Source organism: Squalius cephalus (assembly GCF_949319135.1).
Source record: "Squalius cephalus genome assembly, chromosome: 16".
In the NCBI taxonomy this organism is placed as follows: Eukaryota; Metazoa; Chordata; class Actinopteri; order Cypriniformes; family Leuciscidae; genus Squalius; species Squalius cephalus.
The window spans coordinates 33,751,215-33,778,896 of record NC_137137.1 but is presented as its reverse complement, the minus strand read 5'-3'; the positions used below and the strand labels follow the sequence as shown (position 1 = coordinate 33,778,896).

Here is a 27,682-nt window from a genome sequence, read left to right as displayed (position 1 = left end):
GCCCCGCCTCCACTCACTTACAGCAGCTTTGGCTGGGAGGTGTTTTATATATATATATATATATATATATATATATATATATATATATATATATATATATACCTCAGTTAAATACATTTTGAAATAAAATAATAATAATAAACAAGGCTCAAACATCCATTTCATAACAGACATGCATGTTTATTTGAGCACTTCCGTCAATGAAACATCACACTGAAGCCTGTAAAGCATTGAAATAAATATCAGTAAATAATATTAACTTAAATAATACTAACAAAGTTAAATATTTAAAAAAAAACATTTGTTTTATATTTCCACACAAAGACGGGTGATAAAGCCTAAGGGATCAGGGATGTGGGACACGAGCAGAAGAGACCATCTCTTTTCTAATATCTTCATGTTTTCTACTTGTAGTAAAAGGTCTGAGGAGCGAATTTTATCCTCCACTAGGGCAAGACATTTAAGCTATGTTTGATTTTGCACTGCCAGAAAAGTGAAACTAAAATCACCCGCGCGTGTGAAATGCGCTTTACAAATAAACTTGACGCGCCTTACCAAGTATAATAAAAAAGCACAAACTGTGTTCAAAAGAATTTGACGTGCAAGTAAAAAGGTAGGCTATCTATCCTACAGTGTTTTTCTACTTTACCACAGTAACGAATGCGAATATAATAGGCCTACTTTAAAGTGAACCAAAGGAACACTCTCTCATTCGTCACGAATCCAAACGTTTCCAAGGTTTTTTAATTGCTAACATAGGTTAACATTAATAGGTTAACATTTAATTGCTAACCTATTATTTCTTTTGTAAACAAAGCTTTCTGCTTCACCCGTGTCATAATATTCATGTAAAACAGCATTCACATACAAAAAAATGTGTTATATATACCGCGGTGGTGCGGTTGTCAAGTTTACCGGCACAGCCCTAGTCTTAGAGCATATTAAAAACACCACATAGACATATAAACAACATTAAAAGCTGGATTTTCACCACAGGGGGACTTTCAAATTTAATCCACAGATGCTTAACCATAAAGCCGTATTTTTGGATGTATTAAATATGTGAACATTTGGAAGTAAACCAGTAGCATTTCACTTGAAACCGCATCCACTGGAAAAAGAGCCAGGGTCAAAAAATGTCTCCAAAATGTATAAAAATGCTTCCAAAAACCTAGATATTGTGCAAAGTTCTTGTTTTTAATATATATAAGCAGTATCACACAAGCAAGAGTGCTGTTTTCCCTAATATCAGCACGTTTGCAAATGTGATATTGATTTTATACATCAATCCAATAAATAGTAAGTTAATAGGCTGTTAGGTGGCTTACAATTTAGAGCCGTTGCACATATTCTTTGAAACGGGCTTCTGAATTGCAAAGGCAGCCTGTGGTTATCAATAATAATTAAACCGCTGACTTCCCTTCTCACCTTCTCAACCTGTTGCAGATGTGCCAGACTCGAACCTTCTGCTCCAGAACGATGCCATGTACCAGCTCGTGAACACATCGTTCAGTTTCCAACAGGCTTCGCGTTACTGCCATGGTCAGTCGAGTGCCCTCACAACCTCAGGGGTCAAAGAGGACGAGGAGGGAGCGCAGAAGTTACTCCTCAGATCCAGCATCAAGAGCCCCATCTGGTTCAGAACCAACCGAAGCCAGAACCCCACAGCACAACTTCCCCAAAGTAAGTTTGAGCAAACGTTATTCCTGTAATGTTATTAGAATGTTCTTTCGAAGTTATGTGGTTTTTAATAATGTTCTTAAAACTTTAGAACAAAAACATCATTCATGGGATGTCAAATTTGAAGTGTCACACTGAGTTTACAGCATTTCACTGTAAATAAGATGATTTGTTTTGTTTTTTTTTACTTCCAAAAACATTAACAGTATTAATTTCATTACAATTTTAACTGTAATTTTACTGTAAATATTGTAAAAATGCTTAAGGAAAAAACTTGTTAATAGGTTAACAGCAAGTTCCTGTACTATATACAGGGAAAAAACGGACATGTCATGTAATTTATTACAGTAAAATACTGTTAAATGTTGAGGTTTTTTTCTGAAACGTTTTAGTAGGTTGCTCATCTATTTTTTAAATGTTTCAGAATGTTCAGAGAACATTCAAAAGTAAAGTTTCCAAAATGATAAACTTGAATGTTCTTAATGTTCGCAATAAAATAAAATAAACACAATTTTAAAAAGTTTTTTTTTTTTTTAAACTGACGTTTTGAACGTTCAGAACAATTTCAGAAATAATGTTTTTGGTATACACTATGACTTCTTTAACTATATTAAAAAACAGATTGGCTCTTCCTCGATTCACAATGGGAGTGAATGGTGCCTGTTATTTTGAAGCCCAAAAAAGTGCATCCATCCATCATAAAAGTAATCCATACGACTCCAGGGGTTAATAAAGGCCTTCTGTTCTGAAGCAAAGCAATGCGTTAGTGTATGAAAAATAATCCATATTTATAACTTTATAAACTGTAATCACTGGCTTCCGGTAACGGCCGTCCGCGAGTATGGTTCCGGTGGAAGAGTGACCTCTGACCTGACAGAAAGCCAGTGATTTATAGTTTATAAAGTTATAAATATGTATATTTTTCACATTGCTTCAGAAAGCCTTTATTAACCCCCTGGAGTCGTATTGATTACTTTTATGATGGATGGATGCACTTTTTTGGGCTTCAAGATCTAAGGCACCATTCTCTCCCATTATAACGCTTGGAAGAGCCAGAATATTATTTAATATAACTCTGATTGTGTTCGGCTGAAAGAAGAATGTCATATACACCTAGGATGGCTTGAGGGTGAGTAAATCATGGGCTAATTTTCACTATCCCTCTGAACTGAAATCTCTGAACCTTCACAGAAACGGTCTTCCCAGGTTTATCTTTCAAGTCTAAGGACGGCTATGCCAGAGTGAACGCGTCTTTCCCGTCACTGTCCGCGGTGAGCGTTTGCGTGCGCGTGCAGTGGGACCCGCGGCATGAGAACGTGTCCACGGTGTTCTCGTACGCCGCGCGCGTCTTCATCAACGAGTTCCAGCTGCGCGGACGGATCGACGAGTCCAAGCGAGACCACGCCGACAGAAAGGTCCGCCTAGCGCTTCTCATTCAAGGACAACATCATCCCTACAAAGCCGAGCTGCCCATTGATGGAGACTGGCACCATGTTTGCGTCACGTGGCGCTTCAGCAATGGATTTTGGGCGATTTATGTGGACGGAAGAACGGGAGATTCTGGGCAAGGGAAGGCACGGGAAAAGGCAAATGATAGGCCTATACATGGAGACGGGATATTTATATTAGGGCAGGACCAGGATACCTTTGGTGGAACTTTTACGGAGCCGTTTTTTGGAAACTTGACTGACCTGAACATTTGGGGTGAAGCTCTGGAGGTGAAGGCGCTGAACACCTGCTCAGAGCTGACCAATCACAGAGCTTTATTCAGATGGCGGGACTGGAGCCTCATCACTGTCCATCCCTCCGTCCAGAATATGTCTGCAACACTCAACTGTCCAGGTTAGCTTCGTTTGTTATTATTATTATAACATAGGCTACTTTAACATGCACTATTATAATCGAAATATATATTATATATTTTATATTATATTTTATATGAATATTTAATACTTTAATATTTAAAATATACTAGTTTTTGCTAAATATTTTGCCTAATAAACAATGTTTTTGTTACTATCATATTTGCTATTTAATTCTAAGAGTCCATTGTAGCTTTAAATGTCTACTTTGAATTATATTTATTATATATTTTGAATTGTTATAATTTTTTTTTGTTCAGATTCATGTGGGATCTGTAAATAAATATTACTATAATTAGGGGCCAATTACTGAAGGGGCATTTTTCCGCCATTTTGAATTTTCCTTAACCTACATTTTCTAACTCCTTCTTGGCTGGTTGCTCCGATTTTCACGAAAATTGAACCAGATCATCTTCAGACCATGCTGACAAAAAGTTATAGAATTCAAGTTGATTTGTTAAACCGTTAGTAAATAATGCGCAAATGAATTAAATGAAGCGCACGCCAAAATGACTGTGAATTATGGGCCCTATTATACATCCGGCGCAATCCAGCGCCAGCACAACGCAAGTGTTTTTTGCTAGTTTCAGCCCGACGCAGTTTTCATTTTCACGTCCTGCACCACGTTGTTAAAATAGAAAATGCATTTGCGCCCATGTCAGCGTGTCATTGTCAACTTACTCTGACCACACCACATCAATTTGGTCACAGCGCCACCTATTGGTCAAAAGTGATAAACCATTAAATCACATTACTAGTGATTGTATTTATGATTTTTTTTCCAGCCATTTTGCCTGAAATAATCTTAAAATGTTGTTAATTGCTCATTGTTTCAGTTGGTCTGATGCTCCCATGACTTATCATTCCGTCTTTATATATATATATATATATAGTTGTCCTATACTTTGGATCTTGGATATTTAACAAAACAACTATAATGATACTATATATATATCATTTTTTTGTGGTAGTTTCAGCTGATATATGAAAATGAATGAATTGTAATTTGTAAGTTTCTGTTTATTTGTGGTGGATATAATTATTTCGGCAGGGTCCCTGGAGACGACGCAGAGACAGGAAGAGGAGTGTGTGGTTTTTAATGGCCGGTCTGACGGTCAGCCTCAGTACAGCTCTGCCGTCTGCACACACACATTCCCTTTCATCTGCAGAACCAGCAAAGGTGTGTGTGAAAGAGTTGCTGTAGCTGATTAAAGTCTGAATGTATTGAAGTTGTTGTGCTCGGCCTGACAGTGCAGCTCTATATAATATTCTGAATGTTCAAATCCAATCTGACTTCTGAACTATAATGCTGCCTGAATCATAATTACACACTGTTCGTTCAGAGGAGAACTGAGCGACTGAGCCTGGTTTCTCCCAAGGTTTTTTTCTCCAATCTGTCACTGATGGAGTTTTGGTCGCCTTTTTCACCTTTTTTCACCATTGGCTTTTGGCTTGCTTAGTTGGGGACATTTAATGTAATATTCAACAATATTATTGATCTGCCTGCACTGACACCATTATTTTCCTGTAAAGCTGCTTTGAAACAATCAGTATTATAAAGAGCGCTATATAAATAAAGGTGACTTGACTCTCTGACCCACAGAACACTATCTGAAGATGAAGGAACTGAGAGAATCTCTAAGGTCCAACCCAAGCCACTTCATGCAGGAGCTCATGCAGTTCGGGATGGTACAGAGTCGAGTGCTTTCTCAGCTTGAGTATCTTACACACAGTATCTGTCATTACAAATAACCAAAAACAGCTAAAGCAAACAGTGCCAGCAATAGAAGTAAAACAAGTAATAGTAATTAGGGGTGTCACAATATATCGTGTCACAATATATCGCAATATAAAAATGCAACAATATGTTTCGTGGATAGTGACAATCTGTATTGTGTATAGTTCACCAAAAATGAAAATTACTATGAGAGAAAAAATTCAAGTTTTCATAGTTTTAGTGTCAGTACTACATTAAACTATTATATATAATGTTGAATATAATGTATAATAATGAAATGGGGGAATATTTGTGGGTCCTGATAATGCCAAATGTCTGATGTTACCAGTAAAAATGTCCGACATTATTTTAAATATATCTAGTCAGAGTTCAAGCATATTTATCTAAAATAATTCTGTATTTTCAGCTTCAGAATCATGAATATTGTTATTCTTGTGTCTCTATTGTCCTGCATTGGGTTTCCAGCACCAAGTCCAAGCCTATTCATTTACACACACAGTGTAACACCAAATTTAGCATTTTAATCAACCTTTTACCATATGTCTTGGAGTATCGCAATAATATCGTGTCATGAGTTCAGTATCGTGATATGTATCGAATCGTGACACGAATAGTAATGTTAAAAACTAAATTAAGAAAATGTAAAGCCCATCTAACTCGTGTCTTGTCCTGTTTCTCTCAGACTGCAGACGATGTGTTCTCTGATACTGTGGATGGGCAGAGCTGGTCTTCGGTGTCCCGTCTGTTAAACGCCTCTGAGCGAGCGGTCCTGAAGGAGCACAAACCGCTGGAGGACAGAGATATGGTTTCTCTGATGAATGTTCTCTCTCGGGCCGCTGATCTTCCCAGCACAGCCAACCAGAGCCGGCGAGATGCCGAGAGACTCGGCCAGAGCTTCATCACCATCGCAGATTCACTCCTCAGCCAAGAGGAGGCCAGTAAATGGCACAGCATCAAAGAGGTGACTGAAGCACCGTCTCAATCTCAAGCAAAAAAATGCTTTTAAAACTTAGTGTTTTTGTCTTGTTTCCAGTCCAAATATCTAAACATTCTTAAATCAAGATGCATTTACTAGATGAGTAAAATTACATAAGATATAAATAAAAATGAAGTGAGTTGATGCTTAAAAAAAGCTCAATTATTTGCCAGTGGGGTCAGAAAAATAATGTTAATTCAAACAGAAACAAGATAATTTTTTCTTACCCCATTGGCAGATAATTCTGCTTGTTTTAAGCAAAAACTCTCTTCATTTTTATTTATTTCCCCAGAAAACAAGACTTAATATCTTATGTAATTTCACTACTTTAGTAAATGGATCTTGATTTAAGAAATGTTTGATATTTGGACTGGAAACAAGACAAAAATACTAAGTAAAAGCATTTTTTGCAGTGCAAGGTTTTACATTGCTGTAACTCATCAAAATAAGTTAAGCAGTTTTCAACTTTTTTTATACATTCTACAAGATACAACTAATTTTTAAGTCAGTTGAATTTTATTTAAGTTGAAATTACTTACATTTTTACGTACAATGAACTTGATATTGAAGGCAGCACATTTTTTGTACAGTGTAGGCGCCGATCCCGTGGAAATGGTCGAACACCCATGGAAAAATACGAGATAGTCTCCATTGATTTTAATAATAATAATAATTCGTTACATTTATATAGCGCTTTTCTGGGTACTCAAAGCGCTTTTACATGGAATGGGGAATCTCCTCAACCACCACCAATGTGCAGCTCCACCTGGATGATGCGACGGCAGCCATATTGCGCCAGAACGCCCTACACACACACACACACACCAGCTGACTGGTGGAGAGGAGACAGTGATGAAGCCAATCAGTATATGGGGATTATTAGGAGGCCATGATGGACAGAGGCCAAGGGGCAAATTTGGCCAGGATGACGGAATTAAACCCCTACTCTTTTCCGAAGGACATCCTGGGATTTTTAATGACCACAGAGAATCAGGACCTCGGTTTAACGTCTCATCCGAAGGACGGTTGTTTATTTAACCAATAAAAAATCAATTGGCACTTTCAGACACAATTATCTTCACCTTTTTATAGTTTATTTGAGGCCGTTTCTATGGCGTTATTTTAATGACAAATGTCGAGAGCGCATCCAAGTAATGCGCGAGCACCAATCTCTCAACTCACAGGCAGATTACTTCACTCTCGCACAAAACTGGACGCGCGTTCTCAGATATACAGTGTCATGGCTCTTGTCTGCTCTCGCTCAGATATAACGTGTGTTCGCTCAAACTCTCTACTTGCTCTTTCTCTAGAATGCTCTTCTCTCCTGGATTTAATGTTGCCAGAAGCTTTCAACCACCAGACTTTCACGATTGACTGACGAAATAACACTGTGTAGCCTACCTTTAAATTGTAAAATACAAAGGCGGATACAAAGGCAGATATGCCTTTATTTCATGAGATAGCATTTTCAAGCTGATTTTAGTCTGCCAATTCTTAGGTTAATTTATTATTTAATAGTTATTTTTGAGATAAGTGCTTATTGTAAATAGGTAGCCTATTCATTGAATTAGTAAATGGCACAGCATCAAAGAGGTGACTGAAGTGACCCGTTTATTAACTGCTTTGTGTTTAGGGGTGTAAATCGGACAGTTCATCACGATATATGATATGACATCGATTCTCTCAGCCAACGATATGTGCCGATACCTCAAATAATGCTGAGATGCGATTCGATTCAGGGCTATAATGATTGATTTATCGATATTTAGATATTATGTGCCAAGTTTACACAACCAGGTAAATTTTTTTAACTCACAAATGCAACCAAAATATATACGTTTAATTAAACTCTTTGAAAATTGCACACCCTCTCCCAATTGGGACATTTATTGTGTTGATTAATTACTAATTGTTAGAAGGGATTTTTATGATCCCTTTCATTAAGCAAGTTACTAATGTGTTTTGTGAATCATTATAAGTTTATACATATTGCACTTGTAATGTCATGTTATCAGGATTTTGAAACATTAACTTGGAATTGCTTGTTAGTTTTTGACACATTCCACTGATTTTAACTTGTTTCTTGTAATTCTGTTATGCCTTTCATAAATGCACTGCTGTTCAAAAGTTTGGGGAACGAAATTATAGCAAGGAAATATTAAATTGATAAAAAGTGACAGTAAGGTCATCTAAAATAAATACTGTTCTTTTAAAAAAATCACAGGATCACAGGAATAAATTACACTTTACTATATATTCACATAGAAAACAGATATTTTAAATAAATAAAAAATAGTTTTTATTGTATTTCTGATCAAATAAATGCAAACTTGGTGTTTCAAAAAAAAAATTAATCTTACCGACCTCAAACTTTTCACCAGTAGTCTGATACTTAATGATTCAGTAACTAATGCACATTAAAATGTAAAAACATTCAAAATTTGTTTCATAATTAAGCAATATCACAAAGAGCCAGAGGCCGTTCCTCTGATATCATCACTACAGTGTGATGTATGTTGCGTTTATATAGTTTATTAATAAGTTAACTCTGTTTGGTTATTGCCGGGGTTATTTACTCTGCCATCAAGAGGAGTTTTAAAGGAAACCTTGATAAATCTGTGCTTTGATGTACAATCAATCCAAAATTTATTCAGACAACTTCAACATTTCTCACATTATCACAGTTTATTCGCTATAGTTTAGAAAATGGTGAGAAAATATGATCAGAACTCAGTTGATATTTGACTGGTTTTGTCCATCCTTCTGTTTCTGTCTCACACATGAATTATGTTGAATATCTGTCAGCTGTTAAATTTAACTACACAATTAGATAATACCAGTTTAGCTCAACCAATCACCAAGCAATGCTTCATTGTGTTCAGTCTGTGTGTAAAAAGAGCATTAGCAATTAAAGGAAAAACATTTAGCAAAAAATGCTCAGCTCAAAGTGTCCGAATCATTTCCGGTCCCAAATTTGTATAAATGTCACTAGTAGTCACTGTATGAAGAATTATTGGGTATAATGTCATAGTTTTGCTCTCCTCACTTACATAAATGAACTATAGTGTCCTGCACACACTAGTAAAAACATATCAAAAATGATATCTGGTGTCTGAATAATGTTTGGTTTGAATAACTGAATAATTGTAGGTAGTGAAGGGGCCGATGGCTGTCATCCAGACTGTAGACCGTATGATGAGCAACCTGAACTCTCTGCTGATGGACGACACAGACAGCGTGCAGATACACAGCCACAACATCAGTGAGTTACACACACACACACACACACACACACACACACACACACACACAGAGCGAATGAGAGCACTGCAAAAAATGCTTTTCTTACTTCGTATTTTTGTCTTTTTTTCAGTCCAAATATCTAAAAATTCTTAAAATCAAGAAGCATTTACTTGATACGTAAAATGACATAAGAAATCATATCTTGTTTTCTAAAAAAAAAAATCTAAATTATAATAATAAAAAAAAAAATTCTAAACCCGTTGCCATGTAATTTTGCTTGTTTTAAAGGTCCCGTTCTTCGTGATCCCATGTTTCAAACTTTAGTTAGTGTGTAATGTTGCTGTTAGAGCATAAATAATATCTGTAAAATTATAAAGCTCAAAGTTCAATGCCAAGCGAGATATTTTATTTAACAGAAGTCGCCTACAAAAAACGCCTGGATTGGACTACATCCCTCTACTTCCTTCTTTAATGACGTCACTAGAACCGTAACCTCCACCCACAGGAACACAGGCGCATTGCTGGCGAAATGTCAACAGACGTGGTTGATGTTTATCTATAATCGGATACCGCAAAAGTTTAATTCGAAGTTGTTAGTTTGCTCTGTCCATTTCACCACGGACTGTTTTTCTAACCTGGGATAATATCAAGCAGGCTTCTCTCAGCGTTTCAGACTGACGAAGGGGACTATTTCAATTATATTCAGAATCAGAATCAGAATCAGAAAGAGCTTTATTGTCAAGTGTGCTTGCACCCACAAGGAATTTTTCTTGGTACTGAAGCTTCCAGTGCACATATACAAATACAAATACAACAAGAAACATAGTAATGTTTATGGAGAATAGTAATGGAGAGCTCGGTGTGGAGCTCCAGTCATATTCCAGCAAGCGGTAAGTAGTGATTTAATATGGAAGTAGCGATCAACTTCACATCGTTTCTCTTAGTAGGATGAAAATAATCTTACTTAAACTGTGATTAATATACAGAAAGCGATCAAAGAACAATCCCTTTACAGTCGCCCAAGCTGTCAATCACAGCGCGAGTTTATCTGGACACTTGCCAAAACTCGTTATGAAATCAATGACGCTGTTACACTGCACAACGAAGCTCTTACTGTATTTATATGCCTCATGTTTGCATTGGTGAAATCATTAGTGAGTGCAGGAACTGCGTTGCAATGATAAGATCTTTCACGCGATCAACAGGCTGTCATCTGCTCAATGCTCATCACTGCAACCTTTTATGTGATGGGAATAGATCTAAATACTTAAAAAACTTCTCACGATTCGTTAATCCAGATAGCTGTAATAGTAAAAACGTATAATAGCTGTAATAGTAAAAGTTTTCCAGATAGTTCCACATGTAATGCCAGATATTTCATATGCAAGCATGTCAGCCAATCACAGCAGAGGGCGTTTACACTGAAGTCTCACAGCAGACACGCCCCTTCAAACAGAGTGTTCAAACCAGGGAATGAAATCAGGCTAGGAAATATGCCTTTTATTTCTAAATTATAAAAAAATTTGATCTAAAAAACATACTAACATTATAAGGGCACCCCAGGAAACATTATAAAATAATAAAATTATCCATGGAATGGGACCTTTAAAGGGATACTTCACTTTAAAATTAAAATTCTGTCGTCATTTACTCACCCTCAAGTTGTTTCAAACCTGTATGAATTTCTTTCTTCTGCTGCACAGAAAGATAGATATTTTGAAGAATGTCAGTAACCAGACAGTTAACTGGAGCCATTGACTTCCATAGTACATTTTTTTTCCTACTATGGAAGTCAATGGCTCCAGTTAACTGTTTGGTTACTGACATTCTTCAAAATATCTATCTTTCTGTGCAGCAGAAGAAAGAAATTCATACAGGTTTGAAACAACTTGAGGGTGAGTAAATGATGGCAGAATTTTCATTTTAAAGTGAAGTATCCCTTTAAGCAAAAACTCACTTTTTATTTTTTTTATCAGAAAACAAGATATAATTTCTTATGTCATTTTACTTATCTAGTAAATGCTTCTTGATTTTAAGAATTTTTAGATATTTGGACTGAAAAAAAGACAAAAATACGAAGTAAGAAAAGCATGTTTTGCAGTGAGCCACTGATACACACAGAAATATCACGGCAGAAGTGTGTTTCTGTGTCTCAGAGCTGCAGGTCCAACAGCGGCTTCTGTCTGAAGCGTCTCGCGCTCCTGCGTTCTGTGGGTCGGATGTGGGACATCGAGACTGCATCTCTGTCTCCGCTAAAAACATGAAGGAACTACATAACAATGGTAGGGATGATGAAGTCAAGTCACCTTTATTTATGTAGCACTTTTAACAATACAGGTTGTTTCAAAGCAGCTTTACAGTAAAATAATGCAACATAGTTTGTTTCCAGAAGAAAATAGCGTCATAGTCCAGCTTAAGTAAGTTCAGTGATGGTTCATTTTTGTTGTGAAAAAGTTATTAATTTAGTTCATTTATTTAGATATAGCCGCTCTGGAGAAAACCGTGAAGTCATCGTCCAGCTCAGATCAGTTCTCATATAATGGTGTCAGTGCAGGCAGATCAATAATATTGTTGAATATTACATTAAATGTCCCCAACTAAGCAAGCCATGATTAAAACCATGATTGATAGGCGATGAAGTTTCATGATTTACAGTTAACCTTTCACAGTGTTCTCCCCTTGATTCATATGTTGTGCTTGTTTAGACTTCAGAAAGGTGACGTTATTGAACACATGGTACGGCTCTGTGAAGTGTCTCTCAGCAAGAGAGGAAAACATTAGCGTTTCTCCCATAGTCAGCGATGGATCGCAGAGGTAAGCCATGCTCAGTGGAAGCTGGAATTAGGACTGTCAAACGATTAAATCTTTAATATTTTCTTACAAATGAACTAAACCGCATGCACTACATGATTGTAATGGACCCTTTTCCCAGAATGTGATGATGCATTTCCACAGTTATTAATAGGGTTGGTTATCCTTTGAATTTTAATGATTCCGATTCTTATTGATTCCTAGTTTTGATTCCAGTAAAGAGAAAAAGAAAAAACGTAGAAATCTTTCACATTTGTTCTAAAGGTCCTTGCACACTGAGTCCGAAGTTCTCGTCTGAAATTTTCACACGTTAAAAAACGTAGTGTCAATCACGCTTACACACTGCCTCCGAAACTTTCATCCGTCATAAAAAAAAAATTTTGGATCGGGTTTCAATTTTCTGCAAAAATGGACTTTCGTACCTTAGGTCTTATTGCAAAACATTTCTTTGTGGCTGAATACCATGAACAAAAATGAACAGAGGAACTTTTGCCTGTGGTTTAATAATAGCACAGCAAAAACAGCTAGCCTAACTAATATAAATGTACTTATATTATTAAAGACAAGGAAACACTCATTAAAAAACAAATAAACAATCACACCAAAAAATACAACTCAGCAGTGATACGATTTTATAAATACTTTTATTGATACTTTATAAATAAAATATATAGTAACAAAAGATATTCAGTCAAGAACGAGTGAATTTTCTCCGTCTTTAGTTGTTTGATTAACGCTATTACAGAGCGGCAGCAGGAATATTAGGCTACTGTCACTTTAAGAGCTGCATGGATCCAATACACTGATACATGTGTGTGTGTGTGTGTGTTTTTACTGTTTACACTCAGTTAAAGTTCAGTATCGCCCACTATACAGTATGAGAGGCGGCTTTCTGTGAGCGGACTTTGAATGTGAAAACTGAAAAAGAAAACAGCGTGTGAGTCTTCTTGCACTTGAATGGTTCAAAATCACATTAAAATAGTTTTTTCTTTGTGCTCGTTTTGGATGTGAAAACAGCGCGCAAGTCGTCTTGCGCTTGAATGGTTTAGTCATTTAAAAAAGCACAAAGAAATTGATAAGGGGAATTGATTTTTTTATTTTATAGCAAGTACTCGATTCCTGACCTCAAGTATTTCGATTTTCGACTCCCAACCCTAGTTAATAACATTGTAAATCATAGGTATTTTTTTTTATTTTTTTTTATTTTTTTTTATTCATAACAATATACTTCACTGGAAAAAAAATCAACTTAAAAAAATAATGTATTTGTGCTGCCTTAAATTTTTTACTCAAATATCCAAGTTGTCACTTAGTACAACTTCACATTTCAAGTTGACTAAACTTCACATTTTAAGGCAGCACAAACACTTACTTTTTTTTAGGTTGATTTTTTTTTTTTTACAGTGTTGTTGTTTTATTACCTTGGCATTAAATGACAGAAAACGAGTTAACGCTGCTGTGTGAGTGTCTCTAATACAACGGCTGAGGGAGTGACGGCTAATTTGACATCTTTCTCTCTTCTGAACAACGTAATCAATCTCTCAATATTTTTTTCCGGCTAGTTACACTTTATTTCGATGGTCCACTTATAAGTAACTTTGCAACTACATGTCAGCTAACTCCTATTAAAGTATTAATAGACTGTTAGTGTTCAGGCTGGTAGAATAAGTTGACATGTACATGCAACGTTGCTTATAGTCTGTAGAATAGTATATAGAATAGTAGTATAACAAGAGTTAGTTAACATGTATTTGACAAGTTTCTTATAGTTAGTAGAATGTCAAGTTGACCATTGAAATAAAGTGTTCCCTTTTTCCTTATTTTGGAAAGTCATAAAAACACTATCATGGATTTTTCTTTTGCTGTTGGGGCAAATGGGAAGATAAAAATGATATTTGTTGTAGTTTCTGTTCATATCTTTAGAAGTTTCTTCTGATGTGAAAAGAGTCCATACTTCAAACTTAAATTGCTTCAAGCTTATCACTGAAATTGCATGTGGGTCAGACACACAGTGAATAAAAAGAGAATGGCTTGTTCCTTCCTGATTCCCTCATGCATGTTTGTTCCGACGGCTGTTGTTGACGTGTGTGGTTGTGTATCTCAGGTACATGGGAACCGTCTTGGGCTCATCGGTCATCTCCAGCTCAGTGCTGGCAGACGGACGGCCGGTCAGCGTGGCCATACACTTCACACTCCAGCACAGGGTTCAGGTATGGGGAATGACAGGCGTCCGTTTGTGTGGAAGAAAAATAATGGCAAATGTTTTTGAAATTAATTTTTTTGTTGAATTGCACTAATTGGAAAAAAAAATGCATTGCATTTACTGTTCTTGCATTTTAATGCATTGCATTTTTATGGGCTGAAATTCAACATGGTTGTATATTTCTGCTGTGAATATTTCAATTCAAAATATTTTACACACATTTTCATTAATAAAATGAAATTCAGATTATCAGACCTTTCAGATTATACAACCCATAATATTTGACAGGCAATTTCCGGTCCATTTATTTCGCTCGCACAAATTCAGTGGATCAAAGAAAATTCAACATTTCAGACCCGGGAACTGCAGGAATATCAGTAGATTAGCGATTAATAATCTCACCAGAAGACCAGAGCAACAGTTCATTCATTTCATTCACAAAAACGGATTGATAGAAAAGTGTGTTTGATGATTATCAGCGCCAGAATATATGCAGAAAACATGAGAAAGACACAAAAGCTGTGTTTATGTTTAATGAAATGCATATTTTTTTCAATTGGTGCAATTCAACAAGCTTTTTTGTTTCAAATTCACATTTGCCATTATTTTTCTTCCATAGGTTTAGTTTGTTAGCATATTTTCAGAAACTATGAACTAATTTCTGAAATTAGCTTTGCCTACAGTCATGAAGAGATTGTTATAATGGGTCTAAATATTAGTAATGGCTTTGAAAAATGATGTTATTACAGACTTTCAGAGTTATAGGAATAATATTAATGAAGTATATGTACTTACTATAGGGTTTGGTTTAGATTTAGTTGCATGTAATTATGCACAATTTATAGTTATTACCTCAATACATAATACAGTATATGTGACGTGTAACAGGGACAATGAGGTGTCACTGATTTTTTAAATGTTTTTGAAAGAAGTCTCTTTTTCTCATTAAAACTGTATTTATTTGATGAAAAAATTGTGAACTTATTACATTTTAAAATTACTGTTTTCTATGTGAATATATTGTTAAACTGTAATTTATTCCTGTGATCAAAGCTGAATTTCCAGCATCATTACTCCAGTCTTCAGTGTCACATGATCCTTCAGAAATCACTCTAATATGATGATTTGATGATCAACAAACATTTATGATTATTATCAATGCTGAAAATAGTTTTTGCTGGTTCATATTTTTGTGGAAACCATGATACTTTTTATTTTTCAGGATTCTTTGATTAATAGAAAGTTAATTTATTAACAAAAGAACAGCATTTATTTAAAATATTTATTTTGTAACACAATAAATGTCTTTACTGTCACTTTTGATCTATTTAATGTGTCCTTGCTGAATAAAAGGATTAATTTCTTTCAACAAAAGCAAATGGTTCTGACCTCAACCGTTTGATCGGCAGTGTGAACTGTTTAAAATGAATCTCTCTTCAGCAAGATTGAATGAAGTGTGTGTGTGTGTGTGTGTGTGTGTGTGTCTTTTTCACTCTTTAGAACAGTACATTGAAATTGATCCCTGTCTGTGCATTTTGGGATTTTGACCTGATGTAAGTGCTTTTCATTTACTTACATTTATCATATTGTTTAATTCTTGCCTGATGTTCTTATTATACCGTCTGAGATCTTGTTCTTGTGTCTCGACCCCTCAGGTTAGAGAGGGGAGGCTGGTCAACTAAAGGCTGCGCTGTTATTTCCACCCAGAATAATTTCACTTCTTGTTACTGTAATCACACTACCAACTTCGCCTTGCTGTTACAGATCTACGAGGTTCAGGTGAGCAGGTTTCATCCGTGATCAATGAATCTTTCAGATCGCTAAATGGACTAGATACTCATTTCCACCAAGGAAGAAAATTGCATGTTCATATCTCACAGTTCTGAGAAAAAAGTCAGAACTGCAAGATATAAACTCGTAATTGTGACTTTTTTCCCTGCAGTTATGAGTTTATATCCCACAATTCTCACTGTATTTCTCAGAATTTATATATATAAATGTGCAATTGAGAGTTATAAACTTGCAATTCTGAGGATAAAGTCAGAATTGTGAGATAAAAAGTAGCATTATCTTTTTTTTAATCTTTTATTCCACAAATTTGACCAAGAATGAATTACTTTGCTTTAAAAAAAATTGCCTTATGTATTTGCAGAGTAAAAGAAAGTGTTAAATTAAGCTCAGACTTTTGGGATTTTTAAAACTCAACTTTAGACGTATTTTGTTAGACTAATGCAAGCTTACTGATTTTTGTTTTTAATTATTTTAATTATTTGTTTTATGTATTGTTTATCTTTGAGAAGCTGCTTTTAAAGGTGGATATATCAAATAAAATAATAATTATTATTATTAAAAGAGCCAATAATATAAAGTGAAATCATATATAGCCAAATGAATATAGTGAAACCAGAATTTTTTTTTAATATTTATTCATTTCATAATAAATGTTAATACCTCATATACACTGTGTAATTATGTGTAACAATTTTAGGAGTAATTTATAAAATAAATAAAAAAAAGCTTACAGCACTTAACTCTTTCCCTGCCAAACACAGACTTTTCGGTGTTTTCACTGTTATGCGCTAGGGGGCGCTATTACACATGTTCTGAAAGAGTACAGAATCTCCCGATCAAAACACATGCAAAGAAGCAGAAACAAGCCATCTCATATGTAATCATATGCATATGTAAAATAACGCGATCATCAACATTAAACAGCATATAAATCAAAACTGCCTGATGTTACTGAATGAAAGGTCGACCCAGGACGAGCTACAGAACTGTGAAGCTTTGAGGTGTTGATGGACTCGATCTACTCCATCTGTGTTCTGATCATCGTTCTGAATCCCATCTGGATGTAGTCTTTGACAAAAACGTGATTTTTCTCAGGTTTTTGCGCAAAACTTTGCTTTTTTTATTAAACTTGCCCACATTCAATTGTTGATTAAAAAAAATAAAATAATGCACAAAGCTTTTTTTTTTAGCAGAGAGTCTGTTCTTTCTTTTGATATATTTCATGCAATTTTTGTGAAAAAGATAAAAAATGCTGGCAGTTGCTGGCAACCTTTTTTTTTTTTTTTTTTTTAACGCTGGTGGGGAATGAGTTATGAATTTCAGTCAATACATTTGATTTTATTTTGCTTTCTAAAATGCGTGTGTGTGTGCGTGCGTGTGTCTGTGTGTGTGTGCGCGTGTGTGTGTTGTAGAGAAGTGTTGAACACGAGACTGCTCTGCAGATCCTCAGTTTGATCGGCTCTGGTGTGTCTCTCTGTGGTCTCCTCTTCACACTCATTCTCTTTGTGGCTGTTGGGTGAGTTATTTATTATATGATGATTGCACACAAAAATAACCATGCAACTTTTCTCTCTATGGTATTATTTGTTGCTCTCTGTCTCCCTCTAGCGTCCCCAAGTCAGATCGGACTACGGTGCACAAGAACCTGATCGTGGCTCTGACTGTCGCTCAGTTTCTTCTGATCTTCAGCGACTGGGCCGCAGGAAACCAGGTCTGCCTTCTCTGTCTGATATATCTATATCACTAACACATCAGATATCAAAATAAGGGTTTGTTGTTTGTGTAAAATCAATAAAATATATATAAAAAAAAAAAAGATATCAAAATAAGATGTGTCCAATATTTATCATAGTTTTTTATTTTAAACTGATCTTATTGAATTGTCACTACAGTCAGACAGAAAATCAGGCTGAGATTTTATAGTGTTGTTAAATTAACCATATTATGCACATCAAATATATGAAATGCAGCACTGTGTTTTTTACCTGCTTGAATTGGAGGAAATTATCTTACAATCCCAAAGACATTTTATTATCATGAATGTGTTTTCATCATCATGAAGTTCAACGATCCACTTAGTCTGACATTATATATAAAGAAAACCATGAACAATAAAACTGCATGTGAGTTTGCTGAACTAACAGCAGGTAAAATAAGGAAAGAGGACCTGAGGGATGCAGACTTTGATATTGCCTGATTTTTAAATGTTTTCATAAATATCTGAAGGTGTTGATAAAAGTAGCGAAACAGCTGTGAAATTAAGACAGTGGTTTCTGTAGTGATAAATTACATACATAAATGACCAATCCAAACTCTGGCGTTAGTAAGATTTTATGTTATTTTTTCTGTTAAGAGATTAATATTTTTATTCTGCAAGAATGCTTCAAAAGTGATTGTATTGTGATCGTGTATAAAAGTGTCACACAGGATTTCTATTTCAAATAAATGCTGTTCTTTTGAACTTTCTATTCATCAAAGAACAAAAATTGTATCTCAGTTTTCACAAAAATCTGAAGCAGCACAACTGTTTTCAACACTGATATTAAGCAGAAATGTTTAAATCAGCCAATCAGAGTGATTTCTGAAGGATCATGTGACACTGAAGACTGGAGTAATGATGATGAAAATTCAGCTTTGATCACAGGAATAAATTACATTTTACAACATATTCACATAGAAAACATATAATATTTCACAATTCACAATATTACTGATTTTACTGTATTTTTATCATATAAACGCAGTCTTCTTTCATTTAAAAAACATTTAAAAATCTCACTAACACCGATATTTTGAATGGTAGTGTACCTATTTATATTTGTGATGTTTTTTGGCATAAATCATATGTGTGTGTTTCTGTGGCGCAGGAGGCCTGTTGGTTGGTGTCGGCTCTCCTCCATCTGTTCTTCCTCTCCTCTTTCTGCTGGATGCTGGTGGAGGGTTTGCTTCTCTGGAGTAAAGTGGTGTCTGTGAACATCAGCGAGGAGAGGAGGATGAAGCTCTACTATGTGCTGGGCTGGGGTGAGAACTGAGAGAACCGTCCGTCCGTCTGTGTGTGTGTGTGTATTCATGTACTGTTTGATTAACCTTCCTCTCATGCATTGTGTGTGTATTTGCTCTGTCTTCCTCAGGGCTGCCGGTTGTTATAGTCGCTGTAACCTTGGTGGCCACTTTGGACCAGTACAGAGCTCAGCAATACTGCTGGCTGAACCTTCAGTCCAATGTGATTTGGGCTTTTGCAGGACCTGTGCTCTTTGTTTTGGCCGTAAGTGTGCAGTTCCTCCGAGTGAGAGTGTGTGTCTCAGATGAAGTGAAGCTCTTATCTGCTTTTGAGAGTGTGAGCACATGCAATGCTGATAGTTTTATAGTCAGCATGCAATTAAAATTCACCCTGTCTGGTTTTGAAATGCATGTTATATATAGATTTTATTGTGAACAATTCATCCGTGCAGGTTTCATTTTTTTTAAAGTCCCCCTGTGGTGAAAATCCAGCTTTTAATATATATTTTTAATGTGTATATGGTGTTTTTAATATGCTTTAAGATACTCATTTGTGACACTGTCCCATGTAGCACAGGTTTTGCAAATGCATGCAAACTTCTTAAAGGCACAGATGCAAAAAAACAACAACAACGACAGATTGAGGGTGGAAAGGTTCTTAGACAACTAATAATATGACAGATGTTGTCACAAATCTTCACTACTATTACTCTATTACTATTACTATAATTCTTTCAGACGAATACAATCAGAGTTATATTAAAAAATGTCCTGGCTCTTCTAAGCTTTATAATGGCAGTGAATTGCTGTTTCTGTTTTGAAGTCCATCAAAGTACATCTATCCATCATAAAAGTGCATAAAAGTGCATCTATCCATCATAAAAGTGCATCTATCCATCATAAAAGTGCATCTATCCATCATAAAAAGTGCATCTGTCCATCATAAATGTGCATCTGTCCATCATAAAAGTGCATCTGTCCATCATAGTGCATCTGTCCATCATAAAAGTGCATCTGTCCATCATAGTGCATCTGTCCATCATAAAAGTGCATCTGTCCATCATAAAAGTGCATCTGTCCATCATAAAAGTACATCTGTCCATCATAAAAGTACATCTAGATGTGGATAGATGCACTTCTATGATGGATAGATAAACTTTTATGCACTTTTATGATGGATAGATGCACTTTTATGCACTTTTATGATGGATAGATGCACTTTTATCATGGATAGATGCACTTTTATCATGGATAGATGCACTTTTATCATGGATAGATGCACTTTTATGATGGATAGATGCACTTTTATCATGGATAGATGCACTTTTATGATGGAGAGATGCACTTTTATGATGGATATATGCACTTTTATGCACTTTTATGATGGATAGATGCACTTTTATGATGGATAGATGCACTTTTATGATGGAGAGATGCACTTTTATGATGGATAGATGCACTTTTATGGACTTCAAAACAGAAACAGCCATTCACTGCCATTATAAAGCTTGAAAGAGCCAGGACATGTTTTACTATAACTCCGGTCGTATTCGTCTGAAAGTAGAATGTCATATACACCTAGGATGACTTGAGGGCGAGTAAATCATGGGCTAATTTTCATTTTTGGGTGAACTATCCCTTTAAAGTTGAAAGATAGTCTTCATTGTACTAGTTATTTCTCTGTTCTCAGGTCAACGCCGTGGTGCTTTTTCGTGTTGTTATGGTTACAGTGGCCAGTGCCCGTCGCAGAGCCAAAATGCTGACGCCCAGCTCTGATTCGAAACTTCACACGCTGGATCTTACCTGGTGATTGCTTTTCACTTTTCAACTTCCTTAAGAGAGAGAGAGAGAGAGCAGTACGGACCCGTCATTTCTAGCTTTGCTCTTATCTTGTTGAGCTCATAACAGAGGAAGCATCTGCCCACCAGTATCTCCTCTGTTTCTATCAGCCACCTGGACTTGAAGAGATACCATGCAAATATCAACAGACACCTGTTTTATAGATATTTCCTACGCTCAAATAGTGGAAATGAAGCAAAAGTGTCTTTATAATCAGCTAGTTATAGGTGTCCTTGAAGGAGAGTGTAAAACTGTGCAGCCTAGCCAATGCATTCAGTAATATGAAGATGTGATGTTGTGTGTGTGTGTGTGTGTGTGTGTGTGTGTGTGTGTGTGTGTGTGTGTGTGTGTGTGTGTGTGTGTGTGTGTGCACATGCAGGGCAGCGACGCGGCCGGTGTTGATCTTGTTACCAGTTTTAGGCCTGACCTGGCTGTGTGGCGTGCTGGTACACCTGTCTGATGTCGTGGCCTATCTGTTCATCACGCTCAATGCTTTTCAGGTAACAACACTCAATGCTTTTCATTCGGGACAAAGCAAGTGGTCTTTATGAGTGAGTCATTGAATTATTCACTCAACTGGCCGATTCATCAGATTTTATTTTCAGTTGTGATTTTGGCTTCCAGTGATTCTAAAAAACTAAATAATCAAGATAATATGATTACTTTGCCGCATTCGACCGCATGTTTTGTTTTTAAAAACCCTTTCCTTTACAGTAATGTGCTTGTAATGTATGTTTGTTTATATTGTTCATATGGTGGTTTCTCAGCCAAAATTGATCAATCGAATTAATCACACATTAATGTTGGCGGAGAAATTACCAACCGAAAAAAAGTTATTTAAAACCATTATTGTGTTAAATGGGAAAAGCATTGAATAGACGTCACAAGAAGTAGATTTAGAAAGAATTTTTTTGGTTTGACAGAATTTATTACACAAACTTTTAAAGTCCACCTGTTAGTCAATAATTGTATCCCTTAAAACTCATCTTTGATCACCAAAATGACATATTTAAACGTTTTTTTTCCTTGAAAATTTTTCTTCATGCCTTAAAATATCTTGAATGTAACTCGACACCCTTGCCTCATTAAGTATATGCGTTTCTATGAATATGCAAATTAGCCCCGCCTCCACTCACACCAGCTCAGAGATCCACTTGTTTGTGAAAATCCAGCTTTTAATGTTCTTTATATGTCTATGTGGTGTTTTTAATCTGCTTTAAGACAAACCATATGTAAATTCATAAGTCGACAGCATTGCTGAGTATTTCCTCCTTAAAACTGCAGTGAACCAAAGACAGTCTCAAAAACACGCTTTGAAATCGCTGGTGTTTCTGACGTCACAAACTACCTTGTAACCAATCAGATCAACGTGTGATCGTCAACCAGTGGATCTCTGAGCTGAGTGAGTGAGTGGAGGCGGGGCTCATTTGCATATTCATAGAACCGCGCATACTAAATGAGGCAAGAGTGTCGAGTTACATTCAAGATATTTTAAGACTTTTTTCAAGGGAAAAACGTTTCTATATGTCAATTTGGTGATCAAAGATGAGTTGTTGACTACAGGGGGACTTTAATAAAAATTGTTCTGTGTTATTTCATGTTAACTATTGTTAGCAAATGGGATCTTATTGTAAAGTGTTGCCAATAATTGTTAATGATTTTTGCCATAATCAAGTAGCTTAACTCATGCATGTTATTAAAGACAGAAAGACAGAGAGAGAGAGAGAGAGTTCAGATGTGTTTGCCTTCCTCTTAATCAGGCTCAGATCCGTCAACACATTTGAAATGAACTTCCTCTCTTTCAGCTTCATGTAGCTTTCTTGCTCTTTCTGTCTCTTCTTCCTCCCATGTCTATAATGAACGAGGGCTGAATTCCCTCCCAGAGCTTGTTAATGTAGATTTACTGTGTGCGTCTGGGAAAAAGATAAAAGCAGCAGAAGAGCGATAGAGAGAACGGGGGAGATGCACAGAGAGGATGAGACAGATGAGCAGGAAACTCTCCTGATATAATTAGCCCTGCAAATCTATCATGAGTGTTTATGTAGCAGACGTCTGTGAGAACAGCGAGAACAAAGATCGAGGAAGTGCATGGAAAGATCCTGCTATCTGAGATATATATAAATACAGTATATATACAGTATATGCAAATATTTCTTAAATATATACATGCATATGTGTGTATTTATATATACAAAAATAATTATACACAATACACAGACATGTATTATGTAAACACAAACTTTTATTTTGGATGCGATTAATCGTTACCCAGCACTAATATATATATATATATATATATATATATATATATATATATATATATATATATATATATACACTCACAGTATATATGGCTGATTCTATGCTAACAGCTAAACTACTAAGATTAGACTGTGGAGGATGAAGTAAACAAATCAATACTTGTGTAAAAGTATGGATGCTCTAATAAAATATGACTTAAGTCAAATGTTTTATGTAGTTGAGCATTGAAAGTAAAAAGTACTGATCGATGAATGTCTAACTATTTTGCAAATTTGGTAACGCTTCATAATAACTGCATGCTATGAGTCATTAGTTAACCCTTAATCGCTGTTTGGGGTCAAAATGACCCCAATGGACTTTTCCTTCATTTTTTAAAAGTGTTACCTTCATCGCAGGGGCATGAAACTCTGTGACTTTTCCTAAATAATCTATCTAAACATGCACAAAAAAAATTGGTTGTTCTAAAGGTGTGTAAATTTTTTTTTACCATTTAAGCTGTTTGGGGTCAAAATGACCCCACATTGAAAATGAATGGGAAAATGAAAAAAATGACTTTTTTTAATTTTGTTTGTCAAAAAAATAAAAGTAAATCCATTATAAATCTGAAAATTTTTACAAATAAACCAAGGTCTGGTCCTAGAGCATAAATAAAAAGTAGAACGAACTTTCTATCTCATACACACACACACACACATGCACACAAACACACACATGTATGTGACTGCAACAGAGAGCATTTTTACAGAAATTGGCAAATAAAATAAACAAAACTGGCATAAATCTAAAAAAATTTACATTTAAATCAAGGTCTGGTCCTAGAGCATAAACCCAAAGTGGAATGAACTTTCTATCTCATACACACACACACAAACACACACGTATGTCACTGCAACAGAGAGCATTTTTATAGAAATTGGCAAAATGTCTGAAAAATGTCACATATGCAACATGGAACAAGGAACATTTAAGTAGTTTAATTTACTTACACTTACTAAATGATCTTATGAACCACTGACAACTCCTAAATAACTGGTTTGTAAATAATGTAATACTTTATTTTAGAAATGATAAATTGATCATTAATAGCGTATGAACATACAATTAAATACATTAGAGATATGCTTATACATCAAGAGTAAAGCATTTATTGCTGTATTTATAAACTGCTTATTAATGTCGCTTTATAAATCTACAATGTTTTATAAATGATGAATTAACTATTTACTATTGCTTTACTAATGATTCATTGCATGCAGTTATTATGAAGTGTACTGCTCAAACTAGAATTAATTAATTAATTGTACTATGAATTATGAACTGTCAAGTAGCAAATAGTAGTCAATAAGCAAGATTATGCAGACACTTGATATGTATTGATCAGCAAGTAAGAAAGTATTTTGCTAATACCAAAACTTGTCATACACTGAGAACTACTAGTGATAATTCAAGCGCAAACAAGTCAAAATAACAAAATGTACCATATAGTATATGAAAAATTAGGAAAAACAAAATGTGTGTGTTTATGTGTAACTGAAAAATACAGCATAAATATATAATAGAAAAACAGACGTCACTTCACGACAGATTTTGATTTGATTTTCAGACACATTTTGCTATTATATTGGATCAGAAAACAATGTAATTTACTGTTTATTATAGTAAAATTAATCTTCAAACACTTTGTTTTCTCTTGCTTAATCCTAAAGTAATTGACTGAATCTCACAAACCCTGTTATAATATTCACGTCATATTATACCCCAAAATCGAAAGGAAAAACAAATTATTTTGCATATAGCACTTCGATTTCACAGTATTATAGGTTGCATTAAGATTTTTTGCATTATGACATTATTTTCATTATAGTTGAACACATTTACATCTCCATTTTTTTTCTTCTTTTTTTTAAATGGTGAAAGTTAAGGATATCCACTGTTAAATTTAATAGTTCAATAAATGCATGATGTTTCTAGCCATGTGTAATAGCTCAGTTGTGATCTCAATAATTATGTTTGTGATTTTTGCCGTAATCGAGCAGCGTTAACTCTCTTCATATTGCAGGGCCTGTACATATTTCTGGTGTATGCGGTTTACAACAGTGAGGTATGACTTCTGTATTAACATCTCTCACGTTTCAGTGGTATGATTGCAGTATAACACTGTATCTGAATGCTTTATGATGACGCAGGTGCGGAACGCGATAAGAAGAATTCAGGACAAGCGGAAAGCCTTGTCGTTTACAGTAAGACTGATTATTTTTGCTGATTTACGTATGATCCGTTTCACAGTTATCAAACTCACTTTTGATGTCATTCCCTTTTGCAGAACTGCTCTCAGCCAATCAGCTTCTTGCCCTCGCAGAAGTCTCCCAGTGCATCATGGGTACACAGTCTGCCGACTCTTTCCAGCCCTGAGAGCAGCGAGAGCTCGACTCCCGTGAGCGCCAACCCGCTCATCTTCAGGAACGGTGTGTGAGAGTGCTTTACTGTCACTTTTAGTCGTGAAATTCTTCACAAAGCCTGTTTACTTGCATATAACATCTGTCATTTCCTCTAGAACGTTTTAAAGAGGACAACATTGGGAAATTCCCGTTAAAACCAGCCCACAAAAGTCAGGTAAGCTGCAAAACCACACGTAATATTCAAGCATTAATGGCTTTTTGTTTTTCATTGATTTTTCACCGTGTCAGTGATGTACATCACCAAACAGTGATTGGCTTGTCACCACACCAAATTGTTAAAAAATTTACATAAACTCACAGATTTCAAAATTCTCATTATCACCAGATATCGAATTATTGACTTGAATTAATCAACAAATTACTGTATCAACCCTCACCCGTATACATACAGTACACTCACGTTAAGTGCTACAGTATAGAGACAATTTTCAACAGCTGTATTGTTATAATGTCCAAAAATGTAATCTATATTATCGCCCAGCTGTATATTAAAAGTGCTTAAAACCTGCATACTCTACATACACACTCTACATACACACTCACGTAAAGCAATACATGTGACATAGCAAACCTCGGCTGCATGATTGTTTATATCGTCACAAAAAATTCTACTTTATTAGTCCAGTGCTCTGTATATAAAATGATATATATATATATACTACAGGGCCGTTGAATGCTTGAATCTGATTGGTTGAAGAACGTTCTAAGGTGTGCATTATTTTTAGGGAAACGCACAGCTAAAGTAGTTCCAGGCAGGTCTTGACCGCATTACAGTTCCATATCACTCCGCGTAGTTAACGGTAATAACGGAAAATAGGATACAATTCATAACAAGAAAAAACATTTAGCCCCATGCGCTTGATCTGCAATTTTCAATGTCTAGCTTCACAATCAATGGAAACATGCAGTTTAATTTTAATAAATAAAGTATATTCCTATCTATAATCAATAGAAAATTAATCTGAATATAGGCTAAATAAATGGATAGTCCTGCAGCACGGATTTTTATTGCAGATAATATAACAAATAAATAATTATTAATAGGCCTTACTTGTTAAAAAGGCTTTTTTGTCATCTGTCAATAATAAAAAAAAAAGAATGAACGAATTAATTAAAACGAATTGAATTAATAAATAAATAATAATATTGACGCACATGCTTTTCTGTCTCATTATTGCAACATCTCTCTCTAATAACTGCATAAAGCCGAGCCGAGGACACACTTTAAGGCCGGTTATGAATGTAATTTGATGACTGATCATGCCCAAACGCGTGTTCAGCGCGTTCAGTCTGTGTTCAAAGTCGGTGTTTAAAATCTGCTGCGATGAAAACAGTCAGAGAATGTGTCAGCTAGTCGTGTGTGTCCCAGCATTAGTCTGCTATCAGTGGCTCAAACCTCCGTTACTAACTCTACAATGACGTTTTGGAATTAGCAACGGAGGCATTGGATTAGATGCGTAAGAAATTAGTCCTACATACAAGAGCGTTTTAATGACAAAAACTTTACAAACGTCTTGAAATACATAATCTGAACAATGTTTCGAGGTGTGGTAACTGTAGTATAAGCGGAATAATTGACTTCAGGCCGTTGAATTATTAGAAAAATAATGCACACCGCTTCGCGTCGTGACCTCATTACCACCTCGGGTGTGCATTATTTTTCTAATAATTCAACGGCCTGTCGTCAATTATTCCTTATATATATAATATATAATATCCAACTTTATCCGCATACATACAGTACACTCATGTAAAATTAGTCCTAGCTTCTCTCAACTGCCTGATTTTGTTTTTTTCAATGCAAAATGTAACTATATT

The 27,682-nt window shown here is 35.5% G+C and overlaps 2 protein-coding genes across 5 annotated transcripts in view; both read left to right on the top strand.

Annotated features, from left to right (window-relative positions):
* nadka (NAD kinase a) overlaps positions 1-27,682 on the top strand; it is a 415,064-nt gene that overhangs the window by 157,648 nt on the left and 229,734 nt on the right. The gene's annotated exons all lie outside the window — the stretch shown is intronic.
* Positions 1-27,682, top strand: part of adgrd2 (adhesion G protein-coupled receptor D2) — a 42,329-nt gene that overhangs the window by 12,138 nt on the left and 2,509 nt on the right. For 3 of the 4 annotated variants that reach the window (XM_079896246.1, XM_079896245.1, XM_079896247.1), the window contains exons 5-25: positions 1,447-1,683; positions 2,872-3,522; positions 4,594-4,722; positions 5,146-5,231; positions 5,963-6,241; positions 9,407-9,518; positions 11,656-11,781; positions 12,205-12,313; positions 14,415-14,520; positions 16,014-16,066; positions 16,169-16,292; positions 17,717-17,820; positions 17,913-18,015; positions 19,172-19,325; positions 19,436-19,569; positions 20,995-21,110; positions 21,523-21,643; positions 25,465-25,506; positions 25,592-25,645; positions 25,729-25,870; positions 25,960-26,018. In XM_079896246.1, coding sequence (XP_079752372.1) covers positions 1,447-1,683; positions 2,872-3,522; positions 4,594-4,722; positions 5,146-5,231; positions 5,963-6,241; positions 9,407-9,518; positions 11,656-11,781; positions 12,205-12,313; positions 14,415-14,520; positions 16,014-16,066; positions 16,169-16,292; positions 17,717-17,820; positions 17,913-18,015; positions 19,172-19,325; positions 19,436-19,569; positions 20,995-21,110; positions 21,523-21,643; positions 25,465-25,506; positions 25,592-25,645; positions 25,729-25,870; positions 25,960-26,018 — 3,041 coding nt within the window. The remainder of the gene's footprint in view (positions 1-1,446; positions 1,684-2,871; positions 3,523-4,593; positions 4,723-5,145; positions 5,232-5,962; positions 6,242-9,406; positions 9,519-11,655; positions 11,782-12,204; positions 12,314-14,414; positions 14,521-16,013; positions 16,067-16,168; positions 16,293-17,716; positions 17,821-17,912; positions 18,016-19,171; positions 19,326-19,435; positions 19,570-20,994; positions 21,111-21,522; positions 21,644-25,464; positions 25,507-25,591; positions 25,646-25,728; positions 25,871-25,959; positions 26,019-27,682) is intronic. The other variant, XM_079896248.1, reaches the window with a different exon arrangement.